Source organism: Protopterus annectens, chromosome 6.part0 (genome assembly GCF_019279795.1).
Source record: "Protopterus annectens isolate FY-2018-M chromosome 6.part0, PAN1.0, whole genome shotgun sequence".
Lineage (NCBI taxonomy): Eukaryota > Metazoa > Chordata > Ceratodontiformes > Protopteridae > Protopterus > Protopterus annectens.
Genome location: NC_056737.1, coordinates 614,776,935 through 614,793,933, shown reverse-complemented (window position 1 = coordinate 614,793,933; position 16,999 = coordinate 614,776,935). Strand labels below are relative to the sequence as shown.

At 39.7% G+C, this 16,999-nt stretch overlaps 1 protein-coding gene across 1 annotated transcript in view; it reads left to right on the top strand.

The window, feature by feature from the left end:
* NEMF (nuclear export mediator factor) overlaps positions 1-16,999 on the top strand; it is a 1,922,187-nt gene that overhangs the window by 668,354 nt on the left and 1,236,834 nt on the right. Inside the window, exon 12 of the mRNA XM_044074284.1 lies at positions 10,464-10,541. Within this exon, the coding sequence (XP_043930219.1) occupies positions 10,464-10,541 (78 nt within the window). The remainder of the gene's footprint in view (positions 1-10,463; positions 10,542-16,999) is intronic.

Sequence of the window (16,999 nt, the reverse complement as noted above, 5' to 3'; positions counted from 1 at the left end):
AAGCCCCAGCCAGAATGGTCCTGCAGCTATTGGGATCTATGTAGACTAAGTAAGGAGAAGGTCACAGTAAGCTGCCTGTCGGGCACTAGAATCCGCCACATAACGCAAGCACTCAGGTCTCTCAACAGCAGGTACAAGTACGACTCAGTCATTGTCCACGCTGGTGTGAACGACCTGAGACGTACCTCCTTGGACTACATGAAAAGAGACATTGAGGAGCTCTCTGATTATGTAGCCCAGGCAGGTATGACCCTGACCTTGAGCAGTATCCTACCTTCACCAAGAATGATGCCACAATACAGAGATAAGATGATCAGCTTTAACAATTGGCTTAAACTCTGGTGTCATTCAAAGGGGATCCAATGTCTGTCTGCCTGGGATGACATGCTGGACAAGCCACGCTGCTTCGCAAGGGACGGCTAGCACCTGTCACCCCTGGGATTCCGGATATTGGCAAAGGCTCTTGCCACCCCTATAGTGCCTTTTTTAGGCAAGGCTCAAATTCTAAACCTACCACCCTAGAACACAAAAAAGGAAAAAATCTAAGGGTAATGCTGCTCAATGCCAGAAGTCTCAATCTCAAAATGCACGCACTCGAGGCCCTTCTCAGTATGGAGAACATCGATGTCTGTGCTGTGACAGAAACCTGGTTCAAGGCTCCTGAGAGCACCCCAGCACTATCAGGTTTTACCTCATATCATGCGTTCCGGCCCCAAAATCCGGACAATACCAAGAAAGGAGGGGGGGTATCCATATTCATCAAGGACACCCACACCTCAAGATTGGTGGCAACTCACGATGCATCGGAGACCATCCAGGTGCAACTAACCATAGGCAAGACTGCTCTGCAATTTGTAGCATGTTACAGGCCACCCTCACAAACTCAGGAACCTCACATGGCTTTCCTGAAAACACTGGAGGGAATAAATGTATCTCCAAACACCATCATACTAGGTGACTTCAATTACCCTAATATAGACTGGGAACACTACTCAAGCCCAAACACCCTAGCCCAAAAGTTCCTGGAATTCATAAACTCAAATGCCATGGAACAACTAGTCACCATCCCCACAAGAGGAGAAAACATACTTGATCTCATGGGAGCACAATGTTCAACACCGGAAGTATACCCCTCACTGGTGAGATCAGATCACAAACTAATCTCGCTGGAGGTCCTCATCCCACCCCCACCTGAAATAAAAAAGACCACAGTAAAGAACTTCTCGAAAGCCGACTTCACACTTCTAAAGACTAGTGTGGTCTCCTTTAAGGCCCCCGAGCGGAAAACACTACTCAAGCCGCTGAATCACTTACAAATGCCTTCTACCAGCACCTGCAGGACTGCATGGATAAGGCAATCCCAAGCAAAACAAAGACTCTTTGTACCAAAGGCAAGCGTCCAGTCTGGTGGACCCCAGCCATAAACAAACTCTACAACAAAAGGAGGAAGCTACTACAAGATAGAGCAAAATCCTTAAAAGGTAAGACACCTTTGATCACTATAAGTAAAAAACTAAGAGCTCTCATAAAATCATCCAAAGCAAATTTCGAGAGAAAAATAGCTAAAGACTCAAAAGACAATCATAAGGCCTTCTTTAGCTATGTTAGAAACCTGGGAGGAAACTCCCAGATATGCTCTGAATTAGTTCAAAATGATGTGAAGATTACTGATCCTACAGACATTGCCAACATACTGGCTGACAGGTTCAGTGCAAACTTCTCCCCCCCCCCAAAAGGAGAGATATCTATACCAAACGATTGTTGCCCCCCAAACATCTCTAACGCCCAGGTGAGAACTGCTCTCTCCAAGGCAAAAAACACAGCATCCATGGGACCTGATGGTGTCCCCGGCTGTGTGCTCCACGAACTCAACGAGGAATTAAATTCACAGTTAGGACAGCTGTTTAATCATAGTCTCACCTCTGGATACGTACCCAGGGAGTGGCGCACAGCGACTGTGGTCTCACTTCACAAAGGCGGTGCCTCCACAGACCCTGGAAATTACCGGCCCATTAGCTTGACAAGCCTCATCTGCAAAGCCATGGAGAGGATCATAATGGATCTCATAAATAAAGACATAGGGAATTTGCAGACTTTGGATCCAACCCAGTTTGGCTTTGTCAAAGGCAGATCATGCCTTTTAAACTTGGTTGACTTTTTCGAAACAGTCACCAAGGCCATTGATGAGGGAAAGGCAGTCCATACAGCCTACCTCGATCTAGCAAAGGCCTTCGATACAATACCCCACTCGGGTATCATTGAAAAACTCATCAGCTTAAATGTTAACCCATACATCACAAGATGGGTTGCAAACTGGCTGAGTAACAGAACCCATAGGGTCAGAGTTGCTGGCGCCATGTCAGACTCAAAGCCTGTCACAAGTGGTGTCCCACAGGGCTCAGTCCTGGGCCCACTCTTGTTTGGCATCTACTTTTCCGAAGTACAAGCAAACACAGGAGGGTTATGGCTGACAAAGTTTGCAGATGACTGCAAACTGGGTGCCGTAGTCGAAAACACATCTGACACAGATATCCTTCAGAAGGGTCTCACAGAAATGGATAACTGGTGCCAGAGCCATGGCCTAAAGTTAAATGCCAAGAAATGCATAGTCATACCCTTCGGGAAAAACAAGGTTACCCCTAGCTACCATATAGGTGGCAATCCACTGAGCACAGAAGAAGTTATCGGGGACCTGGTGACCCAGGTTGACAGTAGCCTGTCATTCGACACCCATATTGCTAAAGTAGTTAGGAAGACCTTCTACATTGCCCACCTTATCATGAAGGGATTCACATCTAGATCAAGGGAGGTCATAGTCTCCCTATAGTCATCACTCATCAGACCAATGATTGAGTACAATGCCCCATTCGGAATGTATCTGACCCGACACTTGCAGCAGCTGGAGAGGCCGCAAAAGTTCCTCACCAAAAGGATAAAGGGTCTCAAAAATCTGACTTATGCTGCCCGACTGAAAGAACTCCAGCTCTATTCAGTCGCTTACCGCTTGCTCAGAGGTGACCTGTGCCTGACATACAAGGCCATGTCAAACCCAGATTTGATGAACATGCTTCACCTCAAAAAATCTAGATCCATCAGAGCCACAAGGGCGGGAGACTTAAACCTTGACACGGCTATTAATAGGATGTGCTGGAGGGATAGATTCATCTCCCAAAGACTCCCTATGCTGTGGAACAAAATCCCGGTATATGTGAGGCAGAGCACCTCGCTGGCCTTGTTCAAGAGAAATCTTGACCAATGGATGGGAGATCGCAGATATAATAGAGGGATTACCTCAGTGTCACTGCTCGACAGAGGCACAGCAAAATAATGGGCATAGTTCCCCAAACTAAAGGGGTGGCGTAAGCCACAAAACTATGGGCTAGGCTTATAAATGCCCTCGGGCAGATAGCCTAGTATGAACCTATGAACCTATGTCCGCCACGGTTCTTCTAGTCCCCTTGGCAAGGTTGAACATGAGAATTCTCCAGTGGCTTCTTTCAGCTCAGTGGTCCTTTCAGGAACTCCCTCTCAGTCACCTCATATGGATCACGGAAACATGCAAACGGGACCTTCGCTGGTGGCTAGTGCCCTCCAATCTGGATCAGGGACGACCCTTTGTTCTACCTCCTCTGGCGGCCACTTTGACCACGGACGCCTCCCAGATGGGGTGGGGGGGCATTCCCTGGGCAGGTCAGTCCAAGGCAAATGGCACCCGGAAGAGACTTTACTTCATATCAACATCTTAGAAATGAGGGCAGTACTTCTGTCTCTTCAAGCCCTTCACGATTATCTCCCTCAGGGCATAATTGCTGTTCACTCAGACAACATGTCAGTTGTCTGGTACCTGAACAAACAGGGAGGGACCAGATCCTACCCTCTTTGCAGAGAAGCCATGAGAGTTTGGGAATGGGCAGTCTCGACCAAACGCTTCCTAGTGGCTACTCACATACCGGGCAAGTCCAATGTGATAGCCGACAGATTGAGCAGAACCATCCTCTCTCCTCACGAATGGTCTCTGAATATGACAGTGGCAAGTCAGATTTTCAACAAATGGGGAGTTCCGTGTTGCGACCTATTCGCGACTGCTCTGAATGCGAAGTGCAAAGAATTCTTCTCCCTAACCCCGGCTCCGGGGAAGAGCCCCATGGACGCGCTAGTCCGTCCTTGGCCCACCGGCTTGCTTTATGCCTTCCCTCCAGTTCCTCTCCTTCCCAGGGTGATTCAAAAGGCATCTCTCTTGGGGAGCAAAATGATCTTAATTGCTCCTTTCTGGCCCCGTCAAGTATGGTTTCCCTATCTTCGGAAATATGCTCTGGAAGGTCAATGGTTCCTGGATCAGATCCCAGACCTACTGGTTCATCAGTCGGGACTATTCCACCAGTCCCTACACACCTTAAAATTAACGGCTTGGCTCCTCCTCTTCCGACTATAGTTAGGAGTCATACATTGGATCCAGATGTTGTACACATATTGTCTTCGGCTCATAAGTCTGCTACAAAGAAACTGTATTCTAGCAAATGGAAAAGATTTGCTATTTGGGCTCAACTCCGGGGCCTGGACCCCATTTCTATTCCCGTGGCAGAAGTACTAAAATTTTTAACTTCTCTTTTCAATCAAGGCTCTTCAGTTTCTACCATCAAGGTACAATTGGCAGCAATTTCTAATTTTCACCAATCGATAGGCCCACCTTTAATGAGCAACAGATTGTGTAAGACCTTCTTGAAAGGTGCTGCTCTATTAAGACCTCCGATTTCTCATCCTGCACCTCCATGGGATCTCGATATAGTGTTACGTGCCTTGACTTCTTTCTCCTTTGAACCGGCAGCTACATGTGATCTAAAGTTTCTATCATGGAAGACAGCTTTTCTGGTGGCTATTACTTCTGCCAGAAGAGTTTCAGAGCTTCAAGCTTTGTCAGTAAAACCCGCGTACTTGGTTTTTCACAAAGACAGAGTATCCCTCAGGCCAAATCCTTCCTTTGTCCCTAAAGTTTGTTCTAGTTTCTGCTTACAACAATCGTTAGAGCTTCCAGTTTTTTCCCAAAATACTCTAACAAAGCGGAGTTCATATTCCACACACTAGATGTCCACAGGCAGTTACGTTTTTTAGACAGGACCAAACAATCAAGGAAAACAGATCAGTTGTTTGTATCCTTTGCAGACAATAAATTGGGCAAAGCTGTCACAAAGGTCACTATTGCCAAATGGATCAGGGACTGTATTACTCAAGCTTATTTTTATTCTAACAAAGAGCTCACCACCTCTGTCAAAGCTCATTCTACAAGGGCTATGGCTACTTCTATAGCATTTCATTCTAAGCTTGCTATTAGTGACATTTGTGCTGCGGCTACATGGTCTTCCCCGCACACCTTTATTTCCCACTACAAATTGGACGTGGCATCTAGAGGACGAGCTTCATTTGGTTCCACAGTGCTCAGGAGTGTTTTCCAATGAGCCACCCGGGATTTAGGTGCTAGGGACGCTGCCCCATCAGTGCAGAATGTAGGCGAGATAGGATCACATAACATCTTTTAGTTATGTACTCACCATAACTTTAGATGTTTGGGATCCATCTCGCCTACATTCCTAATAACCCACCCTCCTTCCCCCTTCCTTGGAGATCAGAGGATATCAGAAGGTCCGAATCCTGTTGTTTCATCTTGAAACATCTAACAATGTTATATAAACAAGTTGTGCATGTGTGCATGAATGCGGACAAACAAGATCTGGGGGATCAGTGGTGGTGCATCCTGGGATAAAGATAGCTCAGCCAATAAGAGGCCTCGCTCTATAGCATAAGCGTGCCGAGTCGGAGCCGAGGGATCGGCTCCGAGCCCATCAGTGCAGAATGTAGGCGAGATGGATCCCAAACATCTAAAGTTATGGTGAGTACATAACTAAAAGTTAAACACTATTGGAAATTTTTGTTGCAGGATAAATTCTTGGCAAATATATTACCTGATTACCCCTCTTTGTTGTGCACAAAGGGTAAAAGTATAAAGGACATGTTGGTCCATGGGGCTTGTGTGATGCCATTGATAGATATACAAAGGCTCTTAATGAGTTTAGGGACTTGAAAATGTTCAGGTTGTTCTCATGTTGTTAATTCTTTCAGCACTATTAATAATGTTAAATTTATATCTAGAGGAGTATATACATGTGATAGTAAAGGGGTTGTATATGTTTTACGTTGCCCATGTGATTTATTTTATATTGGGGAAACAAAAAGGATGTTCTGTACTAGATTTTTGGAGCACTTGCGGGATATAAAACACCAGAGAGAAGACAAGATCATTTCTGCTCATTTTAAAATAGATCATAACAGTAACTTTGCTTTATTGCAGGCTTCAGTACTGTAACAAATTAATTGTAGATGGGGAGATGAACAGGTATTAAAAGAAAAGTTGCATAAGGAATGTATTTACATTTTAAAATATAAAACGTTGGTCCCTAAGGGACTAAATAATGAGTTAAACCAGAAATGCTTACTTTAAATGTGAAGTGTTACTAATTGTTTAATTATGTAATTGGAGCTCAGAGTTCATTTGATGATTGGACTGTGTAAAAGTGGAGGCCTTGGGTTGTGTATTTGTATTCCTAGAAGGTGGTTACACTGAGGCGCTAGAATAAGTGATTAAAAGTATTTATTTTAATACTGAATTGCTGTGGAACTGCCCTGTGTTTTGGTGTTTCTACATTCCATTTGGATTTTTTCGTTGTTGAAGTATTTTGGAGTGAAGGTGGTGGTGGTGTTTAATAACCCTTAATTTATGCCTGTGTTCGCCACTGAAACAGCTCATTCAATCAACTAACTTACGTTCTGTTGTAATTACTGTAACAAGTATTTTTTGCACAGCACAAATGTCAATAGTTCATATTTTATTTGGATGTAAAGCCTTTAAGAAAGGAATCGTAATCACCTGCATTCTTTTCTGAAAAAAATGTTTTTAAAGATTCTAAAATCGGTTTTAAAAATAGGCAGATGTGGACTCTAAATTCTGTTACAAAAATAAAATAAAAACTTTGCCTTCAGTATTCAGAGCTCATTAAACCATGGTAGTGGTTGCAATCCTGTCCTTTTTCCAAAAATTAAACCTTATTTAATATTTTTACAGTAGCTATTTGGACTACACTGAGTAGTTTCATAAGGTATTAAAAGCTAAATTTGATTTTACAATGATTAGCTTCCTCATAACAGGAGTAAAAATGATGTACTTAACATAATGTCATTGGATCCCGCTCTTCCAGATGTAGTCTTATGATAAGTACATAAGCTTTGTTTACATATTTAAGAAGACTGCAGCTAGCAGCCTTGTCTGATAAATGTTATGATATCCTGACTGAAAAACTGTTGCAGTATTCCTGACAAATTGGTTCACTGCTGAGATACCAAAGCTTTACATTCCTTAGGTCATACATCCATCATGTGACCTCTTTTCATATGTATTGGGGTATAAAGATGGACGTATGAGCATAGATCCCCACTATCTTGCCTCCAGCCCGAACACAGGTTGTGCATCTATTGGACTGTTCGCTGTTTGGTCATTGGTACTTTTGTTTCGTTTTTTTCATCCAGATAAATGCCCCTTTGAGGAAACTTCCTTTTTACCTTACGTTTTATTGTCTGAAAGCTGTAGATGTCAGCTAGGAGGGGCAAGTGTGTGTGTGGCAAGCGGATTCCATACAAGGACCTCCATACAAAATGTCCTTTTTGTCTAGGCCTGGAACACAATCACAAAAACTGCTCTATTTGTCAATCTTTTTGTTCCAGAAACCCTTAAGGTCTAGGCTCTCTACTCAAAACACTTTCCTCAAGACCTAGCGTCATAAACACCTCGCCCAGTCCAAGATTGCTGACTCCATATCCTCAGAAGTCTCTGTTCAACAAAAGAAAAAGCTTAAGAGGCTTTGAATAGATCAGCATCCAGTGTACCCACTGAGGTTACAGAGCCTACAGTATGTTAGATTTCTGCTAGTTGCCTGCTACCAACACCCTGTCGGAAGCTAGTATGGCTCGTGAGGCCTTACAGATTGTCAGTACGTCCAAGAAACCATGTCTAATTATCTCAAAGGGACTGCATATTGTCCCACAAATTTTAGTCGGGAAGGAGATCCCAGGCTCTGTAATTGAGGTCAGACAGGGTTCTAAACCTCAACTCATCATCCAGGTGGACGTCAGCTGCTCCACTCAAATCATCCACCTCACAGCCTGACCCTATGTGGATGATAGGATTTTAATCCCTAAAAGACATCTTTTTTTCTGACGAGTTTATACAAGTCATACGCATCTATATGATGTTATCGAAAGTTTACTTAATCGAATCAATAAAGGTCGAACTTTATTGACCGATTAAGTAAAACATCAAATAACATAAAAAGGAAATAAAAAAAAAAACTAAGTGGCATAGGCAAGGAGGCAAGCCCCCTGCACCTCCCACGTGGTGGGCTGCGCCCCCTACTTAAATATACCAACTCCGACACCGGCCTACATTGAGGTAAATGGAAATCTCCCCTTACGGCGATTTCCGTTTACTTGCACAATGTTCTTCACTTTCGATATTGTTGTGCCGACAATATCAGACTCGATATTGTCAGCTTACGACAACGTGAAGTAGACCCGGTCATACAGGAGGCTAGGAGACTGTTAAGTGGAAGTGGCTGTCTTTCTGATACTGTCAGGATTCACTCTTACCATATGCCCCTACAGTTTAACAATAATTCTATGAACTTCTTTGATCAGACTTGGCCTACTTTTCCATAAAAGCTATTTTTTCTGCCATTAATGCTTGCCTCCCTCTTAGCCCCCCCCCCCCCCCCACCACCACCACCACCACTTATGACAAAGCTAGAGATCAAGCTTTTCCTCAGAGGAGTTTTGCATCTTAATTTGCCAAATAAACCTATTTCTCTTCCTTGGAATCTTAATTTTGTGCTAGAAAAGGTTACTGTACCTCTCTTTGAGCCAGCTTCTTTGAAATTCTGTGCTTGGAAAACCATCCTCCTCTTGGCTTTCACCTCTGTCAGGAGAATTTCTAAGCTACATGCTCTCATGGCCATTTCCCCTTTCTTATTTTTAAAAAGAAAAGGTGACTGTCATGGCTAACCCATCCTTTATGCCTAAGTTAGTGAATGAGCTATCTCTGATTCAGGCTGTTCATCTCCCCGCCTTCTTTCCCAGTCCCCAAAACAGGGTGGAAAGGATATTGCTTTTTGTAGACATTCACAGGCAACTGAGATTTTACCTGGACAAAACTAAATCTTTCAGAAGAACTGACCAGCTTTTCATATTTCTTATGCCCTCTAAGCTGGGTCAGCCAGTCTCCAAACAAACTATTGCATCCTGTATTTCTAAGACTATCTCTTTCTGCTACTCACACTATGTTAAGACCCTACCTTCCTGGCCTAAAGCACATTCCACTAGAGCAACTGCTTCTCAGGGACTTTCCATAAAGGATTAGACTCCATGTCTATTTTAGAGGCAGATACTTGGCCCTCTGTACACACCTTTACCAAACACTACAAAACTGATGCCTTCTCCGGGTCCAGAGCAACCTTTTCTATGTCAGTCTGAGCTACTGCACAACTTTTCTAGTCAGTAGTCAATCACCCTTGCCTCCTTCAGCTCTGGGAATGGCCCATTTGTCAGGAATACTGCAACAGTGATTTCAGTCAGAATATAATACAGTTGTGTAAGAATTTACCATAACAGTTGATGTCCTACAGGTCATTGTTGCAGTGTTTTATCCCACCCTGCATCCCCTCTTCTCTGTCTCACTTCCATCTTCAGTTGTCTCTCTAGGCTTTGCTCTGTTACATGGGTTTGGAGGTCGTTTTCTCACCAATTCAAGTTACTCCCCTCCTAGTTGAGACCTGGCATGTCTTCATCTTAAGGGACTTATAACTTTGAAGAAAAACAGGGAAGTGAGAATATATAAAGGGGAGATTATGCAGCATATTTTTTCTGATAAAGATTAAGCAGATGCTAGAACTAACCTAGATCCATTCAGTGGGTTGTCACTCTTATAAGTAGGTTCTTGTATTCTAAATGAAGGTTCAGTTCTATCTTGGTAATAAGACATTCATACACGAATGAAGAAAAAGCAAAGTGAAGTCTTTTGTATGTTTAGTAAGTAATGTTATTGATGTGTAGTGTCTGCAACATGGTTTGAGTCTGAATATATTTATATTTACCTGTGTATGTATGTGTGTGTGTGTGTGTGTGTGTGTGTGTGTGTGTGTATATATATATATATATATATATGTGTGTGTGTGTATGTATATATATGTATGTATATATATATATATATATATATATATATGTATGTGTGTATATATATGTATGTATATATATATATATGTTTGTGTGTGTATATATATATATATATATATATATATATATACACACCCACACACACATATATATTATTAGTATTGACACTAATTTGCTTTTTGTCTTACCATTAGGAGAAACAAGCTCTGAAGAAATTAGAAAATGTCCGTAAAGATCATGAACAAAGACTGGAGGGTCTGACACAGGCTCAGGTAAAGTTGTCTGCTTACTGGAGTGCTAAAATACTTTTGGCAGGTTTAAAATTTAAGCAAGGAATACCAATGACATATCTGTGAATTTATTTTTAGTAAATTGTTATGTTTAGGAGCCAAATGTCTTGGTATTCAGTATGGAGGTGTTTCTTTAAACAATATGATTTTACATTTTTTTTTATTAAGTAGAGAATTTCAATTTAAGATTCAGGACTTATGCGGTGGTGGTGCTACGGTAGCATTGTCACCTCACAGTAAGACGTTATCCTGTTCGATTCTCATCTAAAATGTCTTCTGTGTGGAGACATGCGTGAATGGGCGTACCTTCATTGAAGGTTGTGCATCAGGGCCGGCAACTCGGCACGTAAAAATCTACTGCCAATCATTAGCGGACCGGAGTTCCACTGTGGCGACCCCTAACCGGGAAAAGCCGAAAGACACAACAATAACTTTATGAAGGACTTAGATGATCAGGCTCTAATGACCCTCCAGGTGATTTCCTGGTTATGTATAGAGCCACAAAGCATTTGTTAAAGTCATTTTTAAAGGGAAAGATAATGTCAGACTCAAATATGTAGTTTGGTAATGTATACTGTAGTGATGCTACATACTTTGTGATTATAGTTAACTAGTGTCATATTATGGAAATGTATGAGATGATGTGAAAAAGCCCAGTCTGGTTATAGCTGCAAAGAACGCTTTCTCTTTAGCCATGCTGAAAGTTGAACGCATTTTACCTTACTAGAAACTGTGTCCTAGAATATATTTTGATGTGAACTAATCTGTTCTTTTAATTTAATTTTTTTCAGATCTGATTTGTCTAGTATAAAGCCTTGATATCCCTTCTGTTTATACACAGAGTATGTATATATATATATATATACAAACACACACACACACACAAACACACACACACACATTATATATATGATAAGAGAACAGAGTAGACTGAGGAAGCAGGGATCAATGCAATGTTTTCTCTTGATTTATTATTTTGATTTAAGTTTCCTTTCAGAGTGAACAGATACCACTGTTGTTTTATTTTCCAAAATAAGTAACAAAACAGTGAAGTTTAAGGACTCTCTGTGGTAAAACAATCCCCAAATATTCTGCTTTATCCTTTAATTACTATATATTTTCATTCATGTCATCAGTATGTTATAGACATGTCATATTGCCACAGTTATGACTTGTGAAATATTTACTGTGACCTAAGCTTGCACACGAAACAGTTGTACTCCCTGTTAAATGTTGTTGTTGTTGAGTCTTTCGGCTTTTCCCGGTTAGGGGTCGCCACAGCGCAACTCCGGTCCGCTAATGATTGGTAATTGATTTTTACGTGCCGAGTTACCACCCCTAACGCACAACCTTCAACGAAGGTATGCCCATTCATGCATGTCTCCACACAGAAGACGCTCTAGCTGAGAATCGAACCGGACAGCGTCTTAGTGTGTCCCTGTTAAATGATGTTGCTTAAACTTTGGGCACGTGATCTGAAGGGCAGAATCTTAAGATGCTGCAGGATTTTTGGTGGTTATGTATCCAGGTACTGGGGTCTGAGTTGTGCAACAGTTGAAGTTCTTGCAGTTTATTTTATCTATTTATTTTTGCAACAGCAAAACAGTCAAACAAACCAACAACATATTTGTAGAGCAATGTTTACATTTTGCTTTTTGTTCAGTAGTTTAGTAAAAAAGGTGTTGTAATGTCCTTTGCTGTTAGATTTTCCTATTCAACCTATCTTGTAAACAATAAGTTTTCATTTCTTAGCCCTGCCTAATAGAATCTTAAGTATCTTGGGCAGGATAATAGATCTGCAGGGATGACCGAAGGAGAATTAAACCATTTTCCCACTAGTATTTAATCCTATGGTCCTTGATGTTTTTCACTACAGTTCTGACCCATGGTGCTATGGTACTGTAATAATCTGTCCTTCCTATCTACCTTTAATGTGTCATATACCAAGCTAACATCTGCTTCAGCATCAGAAGTTATATTAATTTCCATAGCCTCTCCCTGGACTGCAGGCTCCTGAAACTCAGTAGTGACACCCAACACCCAAGACCATGCCATAGACTTCTCACTGAGACCATAGGCTTAACCCACTAATCCATCACATCTGGTAACTATAGATGACCAAAAAAAAAAAAAAACAAACTTCATTAGATCATTAGCCTTAATCCTATTTCATCACTCTGACATGCAGTACTCTGCCAGTCATCCCTTCTAAAATATCAGTAAAAAATGTAATAAAAATAAATATTGGAAAATTAACTCTCAACCTAGCCAAGGGACAAAATTTAACAAATCACAGGCAATCCATTGCTTGGAAAGTTGCACACTGATGACTATAGAAAAACTATGGAAAACCAACAATAACTAATCAGCCAGCATAGCTCATCCCATTCATCCCTCTAACAGCTCAAGTAACCAGATTGTTTACTATTCTGTGCCTTTCAGTCCTAGTAGAGCAGCGTACTGTTTTTAGCATTTAAAAAAGCATTAGTCTCTTAACAGTTATCATACTCTGTGCCTTAAAATTTCACTCCAAGTGGAACAGCATACCATTTTTAGTTCTTAGAAATCATTGTAGAATGGCATTCTGTAAAACACCTGGCATACAAAAAGTGCTGTATCCTTAAAACTGCAGTGTGTCATAAAGCAGTCAGTTACAGAATAATGGCTGCACTTGAATTTCAAAACTAGGTTCATCTTAACTAACAGCCGTCTACAGACTCCTGTAATTATTGCTATAGCATTTACACTTTTTCTCTCGAGTTTATCTAGTACTTAATCTACAAAATGAATCTTCTGAAAACAGCTAATAATTTCACCACCTAAACAAATATAATGCAAAAGTATAATAAACTAACATTCATGACCAAGACACACACTTTCAAGGTAAAATTATGTTCTTCCTACTTATTAAACTTATATAAAATCACAATGTATCAGTCTTCAAGGCAGTTTACCTTACAAATTAACATTCGCAAACTACTTGTCTTGACCCTACAATTAAATAATCCATTTTCCAAACTGTCATTCCTGTATAAAGTCTACCAAGTAATTTCTCTTTGGTGAACTCCATTATCCCAAAACCCACTATGGACCTTCACCAACTAAAACAAACAAAACCTAGTAATTTCTAACTTTGGGTATGCATAAACCATCCAGTATAAACTTAACATAGCACTTACCCTGATGATTTTTCACTATTAAATTCAGCTTTCCAAATCCTTTGCTACTTGTTCATTTTGAAAAAGTCTTTCAAAGTCAAGAATATTAAAATTATCCAATACATCCGTAATACCAAACTACATAACCCCTTTCATGACATTTCTTACAACACTCTAGATATGTGTTCTCTGTGTACTCTATGTTCTGACCTATTTCTCTTACCTCTCCCATATCCTCATGTTTGTCTTTCTTTTTTCTCTCATTTCTTGACTTCTATCTCTTCCCTATCTTCTTACATTACTTTTTTCCTCCTTCTTCTCCTCCCACTCTTTTTTTTTTTTATTTCTTATTGTAGTAGGAGCCATATGGCATAGCCTGTTTGTAATTATTCAGAAGCCCTTGAAACTGTCCTATCTCTAGTCAGGACTTTTAATGATGGTGTGCCTTACTTTTTGTGAATTTTATCACCAAGTTTATTATTATCAATTTGTATTTGTTTTATTACTAATGTTGTCTTACTTTTATTCTATGTGTTTATTAATAGTATGTCTCTTTGTTATGTTCTATGTGGAGCTTTTCTCCCCAGGCCTCTACTGAAAATGGAAATATATCCAGCTAGACTAGCCCGGTCAACAAATGTAAAATAAAAATAAATAAATAAATGTGTTATTAATTTAAAAAAAAATGTAAATGATGTTCATCCAAAAATATGATAGTAACGCTTCCTGAGTGCTATAGTGTTGAACATAGCGTTTTTATGACATTTATTTATATTTACATTGAAGTATTACTTTAGAGCAGCTTTGTAATGCATTCATTTTTGAAGAAACCTTTTGGATGGCATGAAGTCAATAGCATTTTAAATAATGCAATATACAATTATTTGTCAACCAACACTCCATGGAAATAACGTCATTCTCATCAGTTACCAGTCTTTTGTACAGTTTAAGAAAATAGCAGTTAGAATTCCAAAACTGAATGGCTGAACTAAGGCAATAACAAGACTGATAAAAAACAAGGTCCTTCTTAAATGGACAAATTACAATAAAATATCAGAGTCCTCCATGAAGAAACCTTAAAGTAAAACTCCATATTAGAACTAAAAAAAAATTTTTTTTTCACTATCTTTCTTTTTTGAGATATTTTAATACCTCAAAATCACTTTGACTGCTTCTTATAGAATTTTATGTTTTCTGCAAAACGGTTACCGGTGGGGCTTGACATATCAACGTAATCTTCTTTTTCTTCAAGCCTTTCTTTTTCCCATAGTCCATTTCAAGTCTGTTTTATACGAGTCATGCTAGACATTAGGAGGTAGTGGTGTATTCCCATGCCACTGACATATAATAGGATTAGTGTTGGTCACTCCTTGTATACCTTCTCTAACAGGACTGCTTCTTTTTTTTTTTGTTTCTTTCTTTCTTAAATAGCCCCTCATTTTTGTGGCTCTCCGAGCTTCTTTTAAAGTATCCTGAGGAGTTATACAGCTGAAACTAAGAAAGTAGCTAAACTGCAGGCCTTTGTTCAAAGTATCTTTTTGTAGTCCAAAATGAATCGGCAGTCCTCTCCTCCCACACTTTGGTAAATGTGTTAATACTTTACAAGAATTAGAAGAAAAATATTTTCTGACTTTTCTCAAAATGTCACAGACATCTTCGATACTACATTTAAGCCATATTAAAATGTAAAGCAGTATAAATAACAGATATTTAAAGTTTAAAGCTTAGCATTTCAGTACTGTGATGCTGCTTACGTAAATTTGTCAAAACAACTGCCTTTGAACCATTGACCAGTCTAATTGCTAATCTGTTTTTCTGTGAAAGGCATGGCTACATTGGAAGTAACTGTGAGTCACTGTAAGTTCTCCTCCTTTCTGCAATAAAGACAATGAAAACAGTTTCACACCTCCTCTGCTTTTTTTTTTTTTTTTTTTTATACAGCAGGTGCTATGCTCTTGAAATTAGAAGGACCAGTTACCCAGATAAGATTATCAGTAGTACCTGACTGCAAATTTCAATGTGTCTGTGGTATTTCATGCAGGAGTAGACAAATTCCGCTACAAATTATGTGAAAAGTTAAGCTTAAAAAAAGTGGGTGATCTTTCCCTTCCTTTGATTTCAAGGCAAGGAAATGAAAGTTTTATAAAGTACAAGCAGGTTTCTCATACCTACACGATACTGGAACCATAGTGTATGGAGAAAATGATCCCAAGAGTTGAGTTAAACTGTAGCAGAAGGCAGAATTTTCCTTTAAAGAACAAATAGCCACCATTTTGAAAAGTCATTTAGCAGAAATAAGCTGTCAGCACAGAAATATCACCGAAACAATAAGTAAAGTTATAAGTAAATAAAAAGTAAACACAAAATAACAGAGATGCGCGTAGACACACACACCCACACACACACACACACACACACACACACACACACACACACACACACACACACACACACACACACACACACACACACACACACACACAAACTTGGATATATTGTTAAAACTGCATACAAATGAAATAAACACAAATCAGGATTTAAGTGACTTACCTGATCATGAACAGTAAAATACACACAAAAGGTTAAAAAAAAAACTCCCGGTGAAAGTTAAAACATAAATCTCACAAACAAGAAAAGAATCAACCGAGGCAGTGACAGGAGATGAATAATATAGGCATTAAGAAAAGACCAGCAGACCCTACAGCATCATAAAACAGAAACTCACACTACCTAAGAGGTAAACTTAAAGATCAGCACACAAAAGTTAGTTAACCACTGCATACGTATAAGCACATTTTAAAATAATAAAACACCCACGCAAATTATTTAAGAAAAAACTTAAGCAAACACATTATCAGCCAAAACAGCTCAAGAAAAATGGTTGAGGTATTGAGATACATGTGTCTTTCGATTTTTGGAGTTGCCTCCAAAATAATGATTCTTGTGAGCATTGCATCTGTTACCTGAAAAAAATATACGTTTGTGGAGCACTGTGCTAAAAAATTTAAATTGGATAAGTAAAGCAGTTTTTAACTGATTTGTTCAGTATAGATATATTTTCACATTTAGAACACGAAACAAACACAAAATCTAAACAAAATAAAACTAACAGAATTATGTAAAAAACATTTTCTTTCTTTTTGCCAGGCAAAACCAGAAACAGAAGAAAGATAAAATAATAACTTGTCAGTAGAAATTAAATGTATGCTATATCAATACTGTAATTAATGTAATTGTTATTGTTTAAAATGAAATACACAGTCTTTTTTTTTATTATGAGCA